This window comes from Ciconia boyciana, chromosome 4 (assembly GCF_034638445.1).
Source record: "Ciconia boyciana chromosome 4, ASM3463844v1, whole genome shotgun sequence".
Lineage (NCBI taxonomy): Eukaryota > Metazoa > Chordata > Aves > Ciconiiformes > Ciconiidae > Ciconia > Ciconia boyciana.
In genome coordinates, this window is record NC_132937.1 from 68,686,497 (window position 1) to 68,706,098 (window position 19,602).

The following is a 19,602-nucleotide window of genomic DNA, read 5'->3' on the forward strand; positions in this document are numbered from 1 at the left end:
AGGACCTGTTATTTTCAGAGCTGATGCATGACAGGATGCAAAATGTGGTAAGAGGCAAGATGGAGGACCAAAGCCCCCCCGGTCTGGCAGCGAAGAACCACAACTGCCCAAGAAGTTGTAGCTCTCTTGGGCTTAAGCACTTCAGCAGATGCTCCCAAGCATCACACCTGAGCGCAAGCACCTTGCTGAACACCATGAACAGCAGCATAGCTGGCAATGGCCCAGGAGTCCTGATTCTACTTAAGGTAGACCTAAGCTCTAACCATGACCTTGTCTACCTTAAAGCAAAAGCATTTTGGGATCAGCTAAATAAACCTTCAGAAAAGCCAAATGAAACCATCTGAAATTCACGTCCAACATGAATAGAATTACACTGAAATTAATTTACACTGAACAAGCTTTCCAGTAGAGACAATTCCTGTAAAATCCAAATACCATACTGCTATCAGAAGTGAAAGGAATGGAAAACTTTGGCTTTTATTTTGAAGGCCAGTTTATGTTGGAATTGTCTTTTAATATCTCTGAGTAAACCTTTAAAATATACTACTTCTGGAAAAGTAAAGCTATATGCTTATTTAAAAATCTTAAATTAATGTAAAAGGGCTTAGGAAAAGAAAAGGAGAGGGGAAAAAATTAAGACTGTAATGAACACCTGGAGATTTTTGTTCTTCAGTGCAGAGGCAGCTAACAAAAAGCCCTGCATCCTCCCAAGTCTGGTAAACTAGACATCAATGATTTGTACCACTCCCTGAGGTAACAACTCTGAAGGAAATTTTAATGAAATAAAAATCTTATATAAAGTAATTATATGTATGAAAAATGGAAGACTCAAGAATTTTCCATCATATCCATTACATCAGCAGCTACTGTGGACTGCCAGCTTATTCCCTTTAACAATTTACAGAGGAAAAGCCTTAGATAATGTGTTGAGTAAAAATACCTATGTGTATATAAAAAGAACTCCACTTACAAAAATACAGGGTTTTTCCTCCTTTCAAAAAAAAGACTCTCATTGCCTCATTGTTGTTTTACATATATATACAACTCTTAAGTTTAATATGGAGGAAAAATTACTGTTACTACCAAATTGAAAAATCCAAAAAGTAGGATGTCCATGTTAGTCTTGACAGGCTTACAAAGAGTCTCAAAAACAAATGAAAGCATCAAAATCACATAGGAGAAATTACAGTCCCACTGACAAACCAGTATGCTTTGCATAAGTGATTCAAGATTAAACATCTGAGCCCAGCCTCAGAAAGCAAGTAAGTGTGGTTTATGTGCAGCACTCTTCATGAAAACTCATATGACAGAGGGATTTTAGCTTCTGAGTACCTCTAATTCATTTAAAAGCTTCTCTTCAGATGGGATGAAAGGGTCAGTAATTGCCTGGTGGGGAACAGACAGTCCTTGCAGAATGAATACATCTCAGCATCACTTAGGAAGGAACTGCACAGTCTTCTGTTAAACTTCACTAAGCAGAAGAATTTGCAATAATAAGATTTTGTCTTTTAATCAAGCTACAGGAGTTTACATTCCCCCTCACAGAAGTATTTCTAAAGTCATTATTTTCCCAGTTATCTGGGAAAGGAAAGCACTGCAAAGCAAGAAAGAATTTTCCATCATGCAACTGAAGTAATCACTGACCAAAACCTCCTAGAAACATTTTATTTTATCGAGGCTCTTTTAATCTGCTGCTTGATTTCACCTAATGCCATGATTAAAAACTGCTGAGACATGATTACTACTTAAAGAACTGCAGGCATGTAGAAAGACTGAAAAAGTTCCAGAGTGGCTTTTAAAAACGCCATACAAAGCTTTTTCAAAGCTTCACAGAGCTCTTAAATTGGGGGGGAGGGGGGTAACAACCTTCCAAAAAGTAACCTAACTGACATCTGGAAAGTTAGGAATAAGTAGAAATTTAAATAACTCTGTAGTTGCTTTTCTCTATTAACTTTGCAATGAGAAAAGTGAAGCAAGCATTAAACAGAAATACCAATCCCAAACTTGCAAAAATCATCAGACAGTTGCTGAAATATAATGATAAAGAACCCATGGAACCAACAAAATTTGAATTTAAAAAAAAAAGGCAAAAAATCCCTAGTCTCACATTTTCTCCTGTCACTTGTAAGCCTCTCTGGGAAAGCCAACCATCTGCAAATCCAGCCTGGCCAGGAGATGGAAGCTTGAGAGGGGAATCCTGCCAGTTGTAGGGCTTATTTCCACTCCCTTGGACTTTGCAGGTCCAGGTAAGCACCCCTTGGCAATGTGTCCCAGTAAGCTTGATACCCTCAGAGTGATGCCCAGGCAGAAGCATACTGCTGTCTCCCTTCTGTTCTGGCTTAAATTTTATCATTTGACCCTAATACATCCCATACTCTTTCATATTATTGTCCACTATAATCAACTGGGGTTTTACCACTAGCTAGGGAAAAGACCTCTCCCTACCTTTTGCTGGAAGAGTAGACAAATTCCTTTATTCTCTCACATAACTTACAACCACAATACCCTGTAGTATTTTCCTCCCACTCTCAACTTTTTCCTTCACTCTTTTCCCTTTCTATCTATCCCACCAGTTAGAGAACCCTGAAGCCTAAATGCTCCTATATTCTTTTCCCTGTAGCTTAACCATCCCCTCACACAACCACCAATCTCATTGGGAAGTCCTGACCTGGCATGGACTAAAATGAAGCCTGTACAAACAGCAGCTCCCTATACACTGAATTTTCAACATAAGCCAGTTGTTGTTTGCATGTGCTGCATGAAAAAACATAAATAATTTAAAATAAAAAAAAGTAAGGTTAAGGAGAAAACTAAGACATGGGAGTAGGGATACACAAAAGGAAAGGAAAGCAAAAAGTACAATAGGTGTAATTGGAAGCTAATAGCTCATCATGTTGAAAGAATCCAGCACTACATACAATTAAAACTGATCCTACAGGACATATGGTTTAACACTTGAATCAAAATGGCCTACCTGAAACCAGTTATATGTGAGAAATTGGGAAGCATTGGGGTGGAAGAAGAACATGGGGGGAAAAAACCCAAGCAATCCACAGACTTTAACACTGTACAGTCCTCCACAAAGTCTCGAGTGAGGGTTTCCAACTTCCCTTAGGGGAGCTGCAGGGAAAAAGTTCCCCAGTAAGATCAGCCTACAAATCCTTATTGACTACTGGGTGTGGAACTGGACTGTCTTTTCAGTGATTTAAAAAAAAAATAGTAATAGTAATAATTCTTCATAGTCCAAGCCACAAACATAATTTGCAGCAAGTAGCGCCTGAAAATTTGGCCTAACTTCTTAAGGAAGTAACTCTTGTGCCTTCTTGCAAACTAGAACATTTTGCATTACTAAATTGAAGAGACAAAGGAGAAACTCTGAGACAGGCAAACTGAAGCATGTGCAGTTGGGGGAAAATAACAGCAGTACTGCCATCTAGTGATTTGTGATCATAAATTGATTTCACAAATTTGACAATCTCACCACATTTAGCTAGAAGAAAATCTTGTCTTATGCTTTCATGTAAGTAAAAAGGAAGGGATATGGAAAAGAGAAATACGGAAAAATACAGAAAAACCACATTCCCAATGATCAGTCATCTTTAAAATAACCCCTTCAAGAAGCAGAAGCATGAATTTTCTTAGGCTTCCATCAATTATTTGGTTAAAAAAAATAACCATTGTCAATACTAATAAAGACACTATAAGGATGATGTTAAACCCTCACGTTACACAAAGAAAATATAGCATACCTGCAAGGTCTATCCCTAGTTGACTGGTAACTATATTTTACTGATTCTCACCAGCTGAATCTCATCCATTAACCTAAAGCCAAATCTCAGCCATTAACCTAATTCCCAAATGCAAGGCCTGTGTATATTGAAGGGAAAACCAGACTAAAGTTCTGACTGAAAATTTTAACAGGACTCGTATCAAAAGCAGGAATGAAATAATTTGATTTAAAGACCATAAGGTGGAACTGGCAAATTAGTCATCTTTTGACTTAAGTTTAATAGGAAGTAATTACATTTGTGCTAATATTTTGCAATAATCTTAACGACACAACCATACTTCAAAAGCATTCTTCAGGTTATTACTCTAAAATATAGAAATTCACAGTTAAAGATAGGAGTACCTACAAATGGAGAATAGCAAATTTTACATGGATAAAAACACATTATCTAGAAATCAGTCATACTTCAGAGTTTATGATGAGGCCATATTTTCAGTCATCCTTAATTAACCCCTTCTTGTATTTTGGTAGATGCTCCTGCTGATAAAAAACCCACACCATATACTTAAGAACCCTAAGAGGCAAAACTATTCTCTAAGCAGAGCCTAAAATGAAACAAAACCACAGCTGGAATACTAAAGTCAAATGCTATTAAACGTCTTGTCTTCAATCATAATAGGCATAACTATTTTAATTAAGCATGTGGAACAGGACTGGTAACACATACATTGTTAATGGCTAAGCGCAAGTTGACAACTGTCCAGAATAAGGAGCAGTCATTTATTTATTTGAACAAATCAATTGTTTGGAGCTATTCCCAGTGCAACAACTTCTTCAAATAAAATGTTACATCCTAGGTTGCATTAACTGATAAGACAGATTCACAGGAACATACTTCTACTCAACAGGAGAGAAGTCAAAGGGACAAAAAGCCCAAGAACTCATAAAGATGCAAAAGACAGATTAAAAACAGAATGACCAAGAAAGGAAATGACAAAAGAAAAAACTTCAGCTATTAAAGATGGACTGAAGCTGACATCAATCAAAAAGGCAACACCCTTTAAAAAAAAAAAAACAAAAAAAACCCGAAAACAGGGTTGAACTGTTAGTATATTAGAGAGTTGAACTGTTAATTTATTAAAGTTTCATCTGAAAAATCCCTCACATTGGTTTATTCCATTTCAGAAAGTGCGAGCACAAAGTCAGGGAAAAAACTTCATTCTGACTCTGATCTGTTAAATGCAGGCAGGTCCCAGAGGACATACAAAGCCTCACTGAAGGCAAAGGAAGGGCATAAAGGGATCATCAGTTTAACCAGCTGGTGTTAAATGACTTGTTCTAAAGTCCAAAGCCTTAAAGAGAGGTAATCGGGGAAAGGAAAAAAAAAAAAGATAACAGAACTCTCCTACACCTGTTTTACATTCATAGCATAAATAATGTTAACCACAACACCAGCATCACTTTTTCACCTTAAAAAAAAAGTCTGTTTACCAAGCAGAATCCAGTATGCCTCAGACCTAACACAGTACCAAGACGGCTCGAAACACCAGACATGCCAGAAGGGGTTGGCCCTGTCTTGAGACTACTGCAGATAGAGTTACTGTAGTCCATAGATACCACAAAAGATAGGAAGTTCCACTTTTCTAAAAGCTTCCTAATCTCTGACAATTATTTAGTTTCCACATTCTTAGTGCCATTGCCAACCCTCGGGATTTAATCCAGACTACACACACCCTTACCATCAAATATTTATTTTTAAATATCACAAAACTTATGTAGCTCCATGGACCACTTAGTTCCATGGAGAAACTGATGACCACAGTCAGGGAACTACTGATCTAGTATACAATGTTACATATGACTACATAAAACCATGGAAGAAACAGCTAAACAAAACTATGTACATTCTACCAATTTGCACCAGTAGCTATATCATATAATGTGATGCAACAGCGTCAGCACTTTCAGAGGTTTTTCCTGAAAAGAAACAATGCTTTTTTAATGTGACAATAAAAATAAATAAATCATATAAATAAAGGGCAAATCACTTCAACAATGCCTCCAGAGACATTATAATACCTAATAAACCTCCTGAAGCATCACTTCTATCAGATACTAACAGATCCTCCAGGGTGAGGATTTCCACTGTCAATCACACTAATTCAAGCTGAAAACACACACTTTTACCAGGACCAGCATTTCCATCCCTAGCTGCAAGGCTGGAATGCACAGCCCTGAGGCCAAGCACAGAAACTCTCTACACAGTGCCTGGAGGAAGCGTGGTCACTCGGAGGGTGACTCACAAGAGCAGGGTAATATATGACCTGGCAAGGCACCAGGACGAGCCAGCTAGGAATTCTATGGAGTGCTGGTCCACGTATGTGTTTGCAATGCCACCAGTCACTGAGGCAGCAAACGGTCCTACTGTAAGGACTCTGATCTGCATTCATAGTCCAGGTCCCTCACCTTACAACAAGCCTCAAAGCGTGTTCCTGTCAGCAGGGAGGACAGGAGCCGCTGCTGCCCTTTAGAAGGGCAAGATGGCTCGGAACAAGAGGAATAAGCCAGAGCGCACATAGCAGGATCAGGCCCCTGACTGCTCTCCACGACTGAGCCTGGTGAGGGGCCGACACCGGCAGCCCCAGGTGTGCTGCCCAAGGGGGAAAAACACCCGGGCGGGAGTCTCGGGACGGCTCCCGGAGCTCGTCCCGGGGCCTCTACCCGCGCAAACACACGCACACACGCGGTCGGGCCGGCAGCCGCCCCGCAGGGCCCCGACGTTGACGGGCCACCAGAGCGGCGCAGCCTAGGCCGGCAGGCCAGGCAGAGCGGCGCGGACCCCGCCGGCATCCCACCCCGCTCACCGAGAAACCCCTCAGCGGCCCCCCCGCCCTACGTGCCATAGCCTCCCACACTGCCCCCCGCCCCACCCCCTAACCTCCGCACCTGCCCAGCCGCTTCGGGCCGCAACGGCACCCAACGGCCTCGCACCCGGGAGCGCGGGGGAGCCACCGCCGCGGGACGCCGCCACCGCCCGGCCTAGCCCAGCCCTCCAGCCACTCCCTCCCCGCCGCCGGGGACGACGGGTGCCAACGCGGCCCCACTGCCCGCCACGACACGCGGCCTCACCGAGCCCAAGCACCTGAGCCCGCCGCCTCCCTCCGCCGCGGCCCGGCCGGCCGCGCTCGCCTCGCCGGACAGCCGCGCCCCAGCCCCGCCAGCGAGGAACGGAGGCGGCGACCGTCTCCGCCGCCGACTACAGCTCCCAGCAGCCGTAGCGGCGCCGCAGCCGCTCGGCCCCGCCCCGCGCTGCCACGTCTCCCGCGGCGCTACCTAACGACGGAGCGTCTCGGCCTGCGCCTCCCCTCGCCCGGCCGCCGCGCACCCGGGCGCCCCGGGTCCCAGACGGCGCGTCCCTCGGCCCGGGGCGGGGGTGCCACTCCTCGCCCGCCGTGCCCCTCGCGCGGCTCGCTCCCTGCCTCCAAAATGGCGGCAACCGGCAGCAGGACGCCTCTTTTGCCACGTTCGCGGGCGGCCGCGGGGAGGGGCCGCGGTGCGCCCAGGAGGGAAGGCGGGACGGGCGGGACAACGGGCGCTGACCGGGGCGGGGGACTGCTGCGGGGGCCTGTGCAGGCACGACGCCATCACCCCGCCATACCTGCGTGCTGTCGCGCGCTCACAGCTGCGCAAATCATTAGCGGCGTGGGTATTAACAGCCCCTCTGGCTACCGGAGGGAGAAAAATAACGACGGACTTAAATTTCACAGCCTTAAGAAGCCATCAGGCACCCTTTCTTGGATTTCTAATTCTGGGAATTTAAAGTGTATTTTAAATACACTCGCTTCTGTTAACTCTTGTTACCTCCCAGCTGTGTGCTGGGGAGGGAGGCACTCCGAGAGCACAGGTCCAGCCCCATGGTAGTCAAAGCAGGGCAACGAGGCTGTGCAAGAGCAGAGGGAGAAGCCCCACAGCGCTCTGCTAAGGACAACGAGAGGAAACGTTGGGCATAGCCCCAGAAAAAGGGGAAGAAAGCAGCACGGGTGGCGACAGCAACGCCACCGGCACTAGTATTAACACCAAGACTTTTTCTGCACTTTTCAGGCCTTTATTTTCTTTTACTGCCTGATAATTAGACTGAGAGGGTCGGGAGCCCTTGAGGGCCAGCGCATGCCCCAGCTGCTGGCCCAGCCCTGGTTTCAGCAGCGCCTGGGATGTTCTAGTGCTGCCGGCGGGGTGGCCTCTTCTTGGGGGGAGAAGAGGCCTTGGGGCTACCGGCCCTCCTCTTCGCGGGTCGCTGTGGCCCCCCAGGGGAGCGTTCCCTGCCTCGGCTGGAAGTAGACGGACGTGCCGCGGCTTCCTCGGGCTCCTCCTGGGGCTCTTCTTGCTCCCCGGGGATAGGAATGGGGGCAGAGGGAGGGCTGCCGGGACCCCCACGAAGGGCAGCTGCTGAGGTGCTGGGGAGGTCGTCGCTGTTGGTCCCTTCAGGGCTGCTGGAGGGGGCCGGGCCAGGTGTGGGAGACCCTCCTCGGGAGGCAGCAGGGCGGGGGGCAGCCACGGGGCTGCCCTCCCGCCCCCCGGCAGCGTGGCCGTCCTCCAGGCCCAGCAGACGGTGGGCCTCCCCGCTGTACCGTTGCACGGCGACATCGATAAGCTGGCGCACAAATGTCACCGCGTGGTTTTGGAGGGAGGCCCCCAGCAGCTGGACCAGAAGATCTTCATCCAGCCCGAAGAGGACCAGGAGGGGCATGACGAGGTCCTCCACTATGGCTGCCTGCGCATGCTGGTTGCCAAAGATCAGCCCCAGCTCCTGACGCACCCAGGGCAGAAGGGGCTGGAGGAGAGCTGGGTGGTCCTGGAAAAGGGATGCCCAGGTGGGTGGCTGGAGGCCACCCAGAGGAGCCCTGGGCACCGTCCCCACTGGCTGTCGTTCTGTTGCTGCAGGGCTGTGGGCAGCTGGACGGCCAGGAGCTCCTCCTGCCTGGCGGCCAACAACTGATGACGCCGCAGATGGTGTGACGACCTGCTCCTCAAAGTCGTCATCCGCCTGCACCGAGTGCACGATGGACTGCACTCTCCCCTTGCAGAGGGGGCACTCGGGCTTGCTCTCAGCCCACCGCAGGATGCAGGCGTAACAGAACTGGTGCAGGCATGGCATCACGTAGGCGGCATTGTCCCAGCTGTCCAGGCATATTGGACAGCGGTCGTCCAGCTCTGTGGCCATGATCTCCACGTGCTGTGGTGGGCTGGGGGGAGCTGGTGATGTTGAGCTGCTCCCTCTCACCGGTGCTGCAGCAGCGGGTGTCGCGCTAGAAAAGGAAGAGAGGTCACGGTCATTGGCTGGCCCGGGGAGGGGTGGAAGAAGTGCCCAGAAGTTCCCTCAAGAAGGAAACCCTGCCAGCTCCCCGCCCCAGGGCCAGGTTTCCCCTCCCAGCTCACCTCTGCTGCTGCGAGCGTGCCTCCTGGCTGCCCCGGCTGCCTGAAGCTGGCAGGGCCGGGGAAAATCCTTCAATGGCTCTGGGGTCGGGCACTGAGAGCTGCAAGGAACAACTCCCCGAGCACACCACCAGCACCAAAGGCCTCGCTCAACACTCCAAACCTCGCCGACTCGCTCAGCTGGAGTGTGGCCACAAGCCGACTGGGTGAGACTCAGCACCCGGATATAAGCAGCGAGGGACATGTGGTCACAATCCGTCGCTCGACGACATCATAGTCCATCGCTTGGAGATGTTGCAGCTCATCCCTCGGAGACATCGGAACCCATCTCTCGGGGACTCGGTGACAACAGAATGCATCACTCGGGGACTTGGTGACATCAGAAGCCATCGCTCAGGGACGTCACGACGGGCCTTCTTTGCCCGTGATGCTCTCCCTGGCAGTGCTGCAGCCCCAGCACACGCATCCGGGGTTCCCGCAACGCCACTGCCCGCTCCATCCCCCCACCTCTTGTCTTGTGCTCGGCATGGGTGTTTCACGCCAAGTCACCGAGGGGCCTCGGCCGTGTCTTCCCAGGGCCCCGTCAGGTGGCTCCGGCTGGGGCAGACGTCTCCAGGCACACGCGGCCAGAGGGTTCATTGGATAACGCCTCGTGCCTCCCTGGGAGGCTGCAGGACAAAGTCCCGCAGGCTCTCCCCACAGCCCAGCCCTGCTGGCCAGCCCTCTGGGCTCCCCTGCTTCCTGCCACGGAGGGTCACAGGCAGCACTGGGCTCGCTCGGGCGGGTTTTCTCCTCTCTTTCTCCGCTGGCCAGAGGGCACAAGGGCGATCGCCTCTGCTCAGCACTCATCAGGCCTCATCCCCGCACCACGTCCCAGCTGGGGTCCTGGACAGGAGGGAGGCCGACAAAGCAGAGGGGCTCAGGGGAGACAAGGAGGGTCTGTGGGGCTGGGGCTGGTTGAGCATGGAGCAGGGAAGGTGTCGGGGCCCCTCACAGCCCACCCCGGTGCCTGTGGGGAAGGCATCAAGGGGATGGGGACAGGCTCTTCCCAGCACGGCCTGGTGGGAGGGTGAGAGACGGTTGGACTCGATGACCTTAAAGGTCTTTTCCAACCTATACGATTCTGTGATGCTGTGAGAGACAGTGGCATCTCCTGATGCTAGGGAGGCTCAGGCTGGAGATAAGGAATCCAACCCAGAATCCTTGTGAGGACCATGAAGCCCTGGCGTGGGTTGCCCAGAGAGGAGGTGGGGTCCCTGAGCCTGGAGGTCTTCAAGACCTGAGTGGACACAACCCAGAGCACAACTGTCACAAGCCCGTCAAGGGATGCTCACTGAAGTCCCAGAAGAGACAGCATTGCCAGTGGGAAATGTAGCAAAGGCTTCCAAAGGTGCAACAGCTTCCATAAGCTGCAATTTCAGAAGACCACTTCCTGTTTTCCTTCAGTTCAGCAGCTTTCACAAATACTGATTAGAATAGAATAGAATAGAATAGAATAGAATAGAATAGAACTAGAACAGAATAGTTCCAGTTGGAAGGGACCTAGAACAATCATCTAGCCCGGCTGCCTGACCACTCCAGGGCTGACCAAAAGCTAAAGCCTGTTATTAAGGGCATTGTCCAAATGTCTCTTGTGAAGGCACTGACAGGCTTGGGGCATCGACCACCTCTCTGGCAAGCCTGTTGCAGTGTTTGACCACCCTCTCGGTAAAGAAATGCTTCCTAATCATAGAATCATTAAAGTTGGAAAAGACCTCTCGGATCATCTAGTCCAATGTCCAGTCTAAGCCTCCCCTGGCGCAGCCATGAACCATTCCCATGTGTCCTGTCGCTGGATCCCAGGGAGGAGAGATCAGCAGCTCCCTCTCCACTTCCCCTCCTCAGGAAGCTGTCGAGAGCGATGAGGTCACTCCGCAGCCTCCTTTCCTCCAAACTAGACAAGCCCAGAGTCCTTAGCTGCTCCTGACAGGGCATGCCTTCCAGCCCTTCCACCAGCTTTGTGGCCCTCCTCTGGATGCATTCAAGGACCTTAAAATCCCTCTTAAACTGTGGGGCCCAGAACTGCACACAGAACAGCACACAATACTCCTTTGGCCTTTCTGGAGCTTTTGGCAGCTGCCAGTTTTGCCTAGGGAATCTTAAGCCTCTCAGCTGTGAACTGGAAGTAATAATACTGCTAAAGCATCTCTGTAAAATTACCAAGACGCATGGCGCTGTGTGCTGGGGAGGGAGGCACTCCGAGAGCACAGGTCCAGCCCCATGGTAGTCAAAGCAGGGCAACGAGGCTGTGCAAGAGCAGAGGGAGAAGCCCCACGGCGCTCTGCTAAGGACAACGAGAGGAAACGTTGGGCATAGCCCCAGAAAAAGGGGAAGAAAGCAGCACGGGTGGCGACAGCAACGCCACCGGCACTAGTATTAACACCAAGACTTTTTCTGCACTTTTCAGGCCTTTATTTTCTTTTACTGCCTGATAATTAGACTGAGAGGGTCGGGAGCCCTTGAGGGCCAGCGCATGCCCCAGCTGCTGGCCCAGCCCTGGTTTCAGCAGCGCCTGGGATGTTCTAGTGCTGCCGGCGGGGTGGCCTCTTCTTGGGGGGAGAAGAGGCCTTGGGGCTACCGGCCCTCCTCTTCGCGGGTCGCTGTGGCCCCCCAGGGGAGCGTTCCCTGCCTCGGCTGGAAGTAGACGGACGTGCCGCGGCTTCCTCGGGCTCCTCCTGGGGCTCTTCTTGCTCCCCGGGGATAGGAATGGGGGCAGAGGGAGGGCTGCCGGGACCCCCACGAAGGGCAGCTGCTGAGGTGCTGGGGAGGTCGTCGCTGTTGGTCCCTTCAGGGCTGCTGGAGGGGGCCGGGCCAGGTGTGGGAGACCCTCCTCGGGAGGCAGCAGGGCGGGGGGCAGCCACGGGGCTGCCCTCCCGCCCCCCGGCAGCGTGGCCGTCCTCCAGGCCCAGCAGACGGTGGGCCTCCCCGCTGTACCGTTGCACGGCGACATCGATAAGCTGGCGCACAAATGTCACCGCGTGGTTTTGGAGGGAGGCCCCCAGCAGCTGGACCAGAAGATCTTCATCCAGCCCGAAGAGGACCAGGAGGGGCATGACGAGGTCCTCCACTATGGCTGCCTGCGCATGCTGGTTGCCAAAGATCAGCCCCAGCTCCTGACGCACCCAGGGCAGAAGGGGCTGGAGGAGAGCTGGGTGGTCCTGGAAAAGGGATGCCCAGGTGGGTGGCTGGAGGCCACCCAGAGGAGCCCTGGGCACCGTCCCCACTGGCTGTCGTTCTGTTGCTGCAGGGCTGTGGGCAGCTGGACGGCCAGGAGCTCCTCCTGCCTGGCGGCCAACAACTGATGACGCCGCAGATGGTGTGACGACCTGCTCCTCAAAGTCGTCATCCGCCTGCACCGAGTGCACGATGGACTGCACTCTCCCCTTGCAGAGGGGGCACTCGGGCTTGCTCTCAGCCCACCGCAGGATGCAGGCGTAACAGAACTGGTGCAGGCATGGCATCACGTAGGCGGCATTGTCCCAGCTGTCCAGGCATATTGGACAGCGGTCGTCCAGCTCCGTGGGCATGATCTCCACGTGCTGTGGTGGGCTGGGGGGAGCTGGTGATGTTGAGCTGCTCCCTCTCACCGGTGCTGCAGCAGCGGGTGTCGCGCTAGAAAAGGAAGAGAGGCCACGGTCATTGGCTGGCCCGGGGAGGGGTGGAAGAAGTGCCCAGAAGTTCCCTCAAGAAGGAAACCCTGCCAGCTCCCCGCCCCAGGGCCAGGTTTCCCCTCCCAGCTCACCTCTGCTGCTGCGAGCGTGCCTCCTGGCTGCCCCGGCTGCCTGAAGCTGGCAGGGCCGGGGAAAATCCTTCAATGGCTCTGGGGTCGGGCACTGAGAGCTGCAAGGAACAACTCCCCGAGCACACCACCAGCACCAAAGGCCTCGCTCAACACTCCAAACCTCGCCGACTCGCTCAGCTGGAGTGTGGCCACAAGCCGACTGGGTGAGACTCAGCACCCGGATATAAGCAGCGAGGGACGTGTGGTCACAATCCGTCGCTCGACGACATCATAGTCCATCGCTTGGAGATGTTGCAGCTCATCCCTCGGAGACATTGGAACCCATCTCTCGGGGACTCGGTGACAACAGAATGCATCACTCGGGGACTTGGTGACATCAGAAGCCATCGCTCAGGGACGTCACGACGGGCCTTCTTTGCCCGTGATGCTCTCCCTGGCAGTGCTGCAGCCCCAGCACACGCATCCGGGGTTCCCGCAACGCCACTGCCCGCTCCATCCCCCCACCTCTTGTGCTCGGCATGGGTGTTTCACGCCAAGTCACCGAGGGGCCTCGGCCGTGTCTTCCCAGGGCCCCGTCAGGTGGCTCCGGCTGGGGCAGACGTCTCCAGGCACACACGGCCAGAGGGTTCATTGGATAACGCCTCGTGCCTCCCTGGGAGGCTGCAGGACAAAGTCCCGCAGGCTCTCCCCACAGCCCAGCCCTGCTGGCCAGCCCTCTGGGCTCCCCTGCTTCCTGCCACGGAGGGTCACAGGCAGCACTGGGCTCGCTTGGGCGGGTTTTCTCCTCCCTTTGTGTCCTGCCCATCCAAACCATTCTATGTTTCTATGATTAGTTCTTAATGCCAAATCTCTCATCCGTGTTCAAACTGTGATAGTAAATAACAATTTCCCACACTGCTGTAAGGTCCAGAGAGGCCTTATGAGACAAGACACTTTTTGTATGATGAACACATTCCTTGCTAACGACCGTGCCCTTGAAGAAAGAGACTGATAAAAGGGGAATATACAGGCCTCATTAATTACTAACCTTAGAATAAGAAACTAAGACGAGGAATTTCAAGGACTTCAAGGATAGAGGAAACGTTGTTATAAGGGAGATTGCTGGGCTGGGAGGATACAGCACTACACGAAGTCAAGAGGATTTACTGAAACTAAGGGAAAGGTAAAGACGGCAGGAGGAGATCACGACCACTGACTCCATTAACGACCAAAGAAAGCTACCCCCCCACTTCCTGAAAGCTTTCCCAGAATATTAAAGTAGGACTCTAGCTTTAAGTTGAAATAAGAGAAATGTAGAGCAATAGAAAACTGCTTTGTGTAATTACTTATGCATATCTCTAACTAGACTGTATAAATATTGTACCTGCATGACCAAACTTTGTGCTAGCTTTGTGGAATGACCACCTAGCACCCATCTCTGCACAGACATGAAATTAAATGCCTCTGCCCTGTGTGTATATTGGTGTCTTGCACACTGGGTAAACGACCTCACACTTGTGGGATAACACCACCATCTATCTGTAGCCAGTGTTTTAGATTCATCTTAGGGGGTCATAGTTACAAAACAGAAATTACAGTATGTTATCCCCTTTTATGCCATGTTTGTACTTCGGTTACTGGCTTTTTAGTGGTTAATCCAAGGCTATTATCCTACTAAAAAGGGGAAATGCCTTGTGTTTGGTAACTCAGCTCCCCATCTTTCTCAAAGTTAAAGCTTTAAGCATTCAAGACCCAGGCTTGAAAGAATCGCCCCATTTACAGAATTAATTCCCGCAGGAACAGACAGTAATCACAAATGTTCAGCACTTCAAAATCAGCCTTGATTTTCCACAAAGTATCTCCTAAACCACTTGCTTTCTGTATGAGGGAAAATAAAACACATTACTTGGTGGTCCAGCATGGGCAAGGATAATATTTTTTATATTTCCCATGCTATTTCAAGATCCATCCTAGGCAAATGAAAAACAAAGAAAAAAAATTCAAAGCATTTCCCATCTTTCATTAGAAACTTTATTACATTAAGCTACAGGTATTTGAAGTGAAATAAATGGTAGTGAAGGGCAGAATGATGAACATCAGTCATCTTTGGAAAATAGATATATTTTCACAACAAAACACTTTTTTGTTACAGCTAAGAAAAAAAGCCAGGCATACTTGATAGGTTTTCTTTAAAAACATATTACAGTTCAATCATATCAAAGTGAAGTCTTGTGGGCTAAAAAACTGAAGATAGAAGAGTTAGGTTCAGTGCTCTAGCACTAGTATGAGTGTACCAAATGATAACATTTTCTTTACAGTAATTAATAAACATGCACCCATTTGTTTTCAGTCATTTAAACTACTATATATACAATCTTTAATATAAAGCATTTTTGTCAAAATTAGCTCTGTATTCTTCAGCCTGGACTTTAGAGCTTCAGTATAAGGATTATTATTTGGACACATATCTAATAAAAAATTAAATTGTAGTCACAGTACTTGGAAAATCCAATATATTTTAAATAACACATTGCCCACTTTTGATTTTGTTTTATCCTAACTTCACTTCAGTATTAACTTGACTTTGCAGATTGTCTCAGCAGAAAGTATGAGTACAATGAAATCTTCTTTCCCCTGTAATCTGCATGCACATCTCCAATTAAAATTAATGGGAGTTCTCTGGGTAGATCAAGATAAGGAGAAATTTTATGTGTAACAGTGTGTTGTGATTAAAAATCTTTGATACAGTAAAAAGCCTTGAGGTTCATTATGCTTCTAAATGACCAGAATTAATATGCCTACATTATTTAAAACCTAAAGTTTATACTCACTACTTACTTTAAAATCAGCTATTAACTTTGTGCAGCATTTTGCACTTTATTAAACTGATAACAAGTTGCTAGGGGATAGCTATCTCCATTTTCAATGCTATGTTTCTCACTATTGCAATGTGAATATATCAAGGCAAGGCGTCTCTTTCCATTCCTGTCTGTGGTGAAGCCAATTCTCTGAGTAGTTGGTGTTTGCTAAAATTATTATATCAACTTACTCATTAAGTTCCCACCACAATATAGTATGCATGTTCAGAAATACTAAAGTTCTCTGAAGAGCTTCCTGGGATCTACAAAAAGGGCTGTGTGACAGTCATGAGGAATTGAGTTGGGGATCTCTTAAATTGACAGCAGAGTGTGCTCCAGAGCAAGTCTCCCTAGCCGTACAGGAGACAGCAGGATTGCTAATCAAAGTCCCACGTGCTTTTTTTCCTCTGGAATGATACATGGCTATCATTTAGCAAGAATTTATTACCCCTGCAGGGAATCTGTTTTCTGAGCATCTACCAACGATCGTTCACAGAAGTAAATTCACAAGTCGTTTACTCAACCTATATGTATTGCAAATCTGGCTCAGATATATGCAGACATTGCTTATGCTGACTACACAGCAGGAGTTTTACCCACATATAGAAAGGCAGACTTCAGTAATGTGTATATTTAGAACATACACAATAGGCAAAATTGTCACAAACTCATCTGTTTTCATTAATATTTGGCTGAATATATCACTTGAGGATATGTGACATACTGGAAATTTTCAAACAAATATAATTTATTCAGCTCTTCACTTTTTCATATAAAAAAGCTGTTTATATTATGAAGATTAATTTATCTAGTGGTCTCCAAATTTTACACAGGGTAAGAAAATACAGTTTTGTGAGCTCACAATTGCTAAATACAGCATTTGCTATTCATGGCTTCAGAGAAGAAAGGTTTTATTTTAAAGTCTGTTTCACACAGTACAAACACATGTATATACCAGTAGCTCTACATGTTATCTATATGCACACAAACCCAATCAATACTTTGTCTTACAGAGGGATTAAATGGTAACTGGCTTTTGAAATCTTGCAGTTAATTTCTGTACTTGCAAAATGCAAAGATAATCGAATTATTTATGTCAAGGATATACAAGAAATGCCCAGGGAACTGCAAAACTGCCAGTGCTTGTGGCCAGCGAGAACCAAGAGCATTACAGGGCACTTCACACATGCATGTACATTCTCAGGCTTGGGCACATCCGCAACAATGTCTTTGGATGCATATCTCTCATTTATCACCACTTCAGTGACAACAAATAAAAGCAAATTGTATTTTCATTTCAGCTCTGGGGTTCCTTTTAAAAAAATTTTGCAAAAGTTTTTTCAGTTTTTCTTCCAGTTGATCCTCTGTTGCATTTAGTGTTCCAAAGGCAACTGGTTGTGATTTTCTTAGGAATACATCAATGCTGTCACAATAGTGATAATTCTTTGTCTCAGACTGTATTGCAGTCCAGATGTAAAGATAAAAATGGTTGTGGCACTCCCTGTGCTAAGCCGGAGAGCACATATACCAAACTCTTGACCTATTGACTGCCCTTCACATCGTTATCACAGGTCTCATGTACCAAAATGTGACCCCAACACAGAAAGAGAGGACTAGTGCTTCCCATTATATGCCATATGATGCAACTGCCTGTATCCTTTCCCCATCAATCAGGGATATACCAACCCTCAGGACAAGCTATTCACAAGAAGCTACAGAGTTACTGCCAGGGCAGGGTGGAAAGGCCTGCTGGGGTTATGTTATGAGCATGTTAGCAGGTAGCATCACTGACAGCAGCAGCAGCTGGAAGTAATACTGCCACATCATTTTTACATTTCTAAAGGTAACCTTCCACTGAAAGAGTATGTCCAGTCTATATCAACCATTTTATTTTTAGGCTGACGTGTCTGGGGGACAATTTTGCCTCAATGGATGGATACCTTGGCAAATTTAATTTCCACTGAATTATGCAGTTCATAACAGACTGTCTTGGAGGGAGAGAAATGAGCCTTTTGGAAAGATGGTCTCCATCCATATAGTCAACACAATAAGCTGAACTTTAAAGAGGGACTGATTTTTACTTTTCTTCTGCATTCTTGTTATTATCCTCGACAAATCACCTTAATTTTTTTTGCAATTAATTCATTAAGCTAAACTATTACGTATTAGCTAACCACCTCTGACAGACATCAGTATGACATGAATTCTTACTTTAATCCTCTCCTTCTGCCCAGAGGTCCCTTTAACCAGACAAAATAAAGGCCAGTTGGCAAAAATGCAAAAGAAATGGACACACAGTAGAATATTTTTGCAATTACAAGCTAGATCACTAGAAACACAGACACACAGCGTAAAAATGGAGACACAAGTTAATGAAGAACAGGGGGTACATGTGTCACATTATCAGCAATGCAAAAGACCAGCTTAAGCATGTGTTTCCCTATATCAACTATAAAAAAGAAAAGGTGCCTTTTTAGCAAGTATGCACAGAGATTGCTTAGTTATTTCTAAGAAAAAAAAATCAGAACACTTTACTATTTTTATCCTATATTACAGTCATTATTACTACCTGTTTATAAAATGTAAACCTTTCCTTGCAGTTAAGATTTACAGCAGTCATCACCTTTGTCCACTCCTTACATAATCAGTCCATGGTGACAAAAATAAACTGATTTAATTTACATATTTTATGAAGTAGTTACTGATATGTTATGGATTATTAGTTGTGTATGGCAGAAATAGTGGTCAGAACTGCAACATATGGAGCTGAATGGTAGCAAAAGATTTGCTGAAGACTGGTGCTGGGTCTGGAGTACCAAGAGATCTTGAAGCATCATGTAATATTGATGTATGCAATGCTTTTATCTCCAAAACTATTCAAGCAAGGTAAGCCCACCACCGTTAATAGACAAAAAAGCCTGATGATGGATTTCCCAAACAACTGCAGTATTGTGCTTACTTATCCCCATCAAATTGTTTCTTAATATGTCTTGACTAAAGATCAGAATGGAAGGTAAAATTTGGCAAGGCAGTTCTTCTTCTACATAACTAGTGAATCAGATCACCTGTACGAAGTGGTATTTGGTAAATTGCACTGTCCTGGGAGTATTTCTACTCTGAAACATGACAAACATGAAGTCTATATTTAAAGTTGCTGAAATGTGATGTTAACAAAACTGATCTGCAAACTAATATTTTTAAGCCAGTATATTACAGTATAAATGTGTTGCATACCTGTTTCTATAAAATTTACTGCCATGAAAAAAAGAATGATCAGGATCCCCAGAGTGTGGCATTTGTCCATCTGTCACTTGTATACATAATACAAATCTCATGTTGAGATTCTGTTTAATGTACAGCAATTGTCTGCTGGACAGATTAGGAGCCAAATATGATGGTAAATTAGAGGAAGGAGCACAAACATGCCACTTTGCCCCTTGAGAGTCCCATTGTGCTATGCATCAGCTTTTGGGGTCATTCACTGCTGACCTCCTTCGTAGAGGATGTGGGGCTATCTCGAACTGGTAGCAAGTCATAATGACATGGAATATGGCTGTTTTTTGGAAGATCATAAGGATCCTGGCTGAAACGTCCGCTGCTGCTGAATGCTCCCTGGACAACACTCACTGTAGGTTCTGTGATAAAAGAGAGCACATACATTCAACAGTAGAAGCAGCAAACAGAAGGCAAACACTGTACTTCATTTCAGTCTGCATTACAAAATATCCTCTCCTTTCTGCTTCAATATAAAGATCCCTTGTCATGCTGAGTCCTGAAATGCAGGTGTAGAAACAAAGGTTGATGTTAAGGTGTTTTGGCTT

General features: G+C 47.6%; 2 protein-coding genes across 11 annotated transcripts in view; both read right to left on the reverse strand.

Annotated features, from left to right (window-relative positions):
• The window catches only part of PRRC1 (proline rich coiled-coil 1), a 33,133-nt gene extending 25,875 nt beyond the window's left edge, over nucleotides 1-7,258 (reverse strand). The window contains exon 1 of one of the 5 annotated variants that reach the window (XM_072859775.1): nucleotides 7,064-7,258. The gene's annotated coding sequence lies outside the window, so the exon portion shown is untranslated. Of the gene's footprint in view, nucleotides 1-1,332; nucleotides 1,472-6,676; nucleotides 6,795-6,859; nucleotides 7,021-7,063 lie in introns of those variants that run through there. The other 4 variants (XM_072859777.1, XM_072859776.1, XM_072859774.1 and 1 more) reach the window with 4 other exon arrangements.
• Nucleotides 7,259-14,937: 7,679 nt separating this feature from the next.
• Nucleotides 14,938-19,602, reverse strand: part of MEGF10 (multiple EGF like domains 10) — a 110,977-nt gene continuing 106,312 nt past the window's right edge. For all 6 annotated transcript variants that reach the window (XM_072859768.1, XM_072859773.1, XM_072859770.1 and 3 more), the window contains one exon: nucleotides 14,938-19,416. In XM_072859768.1, coding sequence (XP_072715869.1) covers nucleotides 19,256-19,416 — 161 coding nt within the window. In that variant the 3' untranslated portion in view covers nucleotides 14,938-19,255. The remainder of the gene's footprint in view (nucleotides 19,417-19,602) is intronic.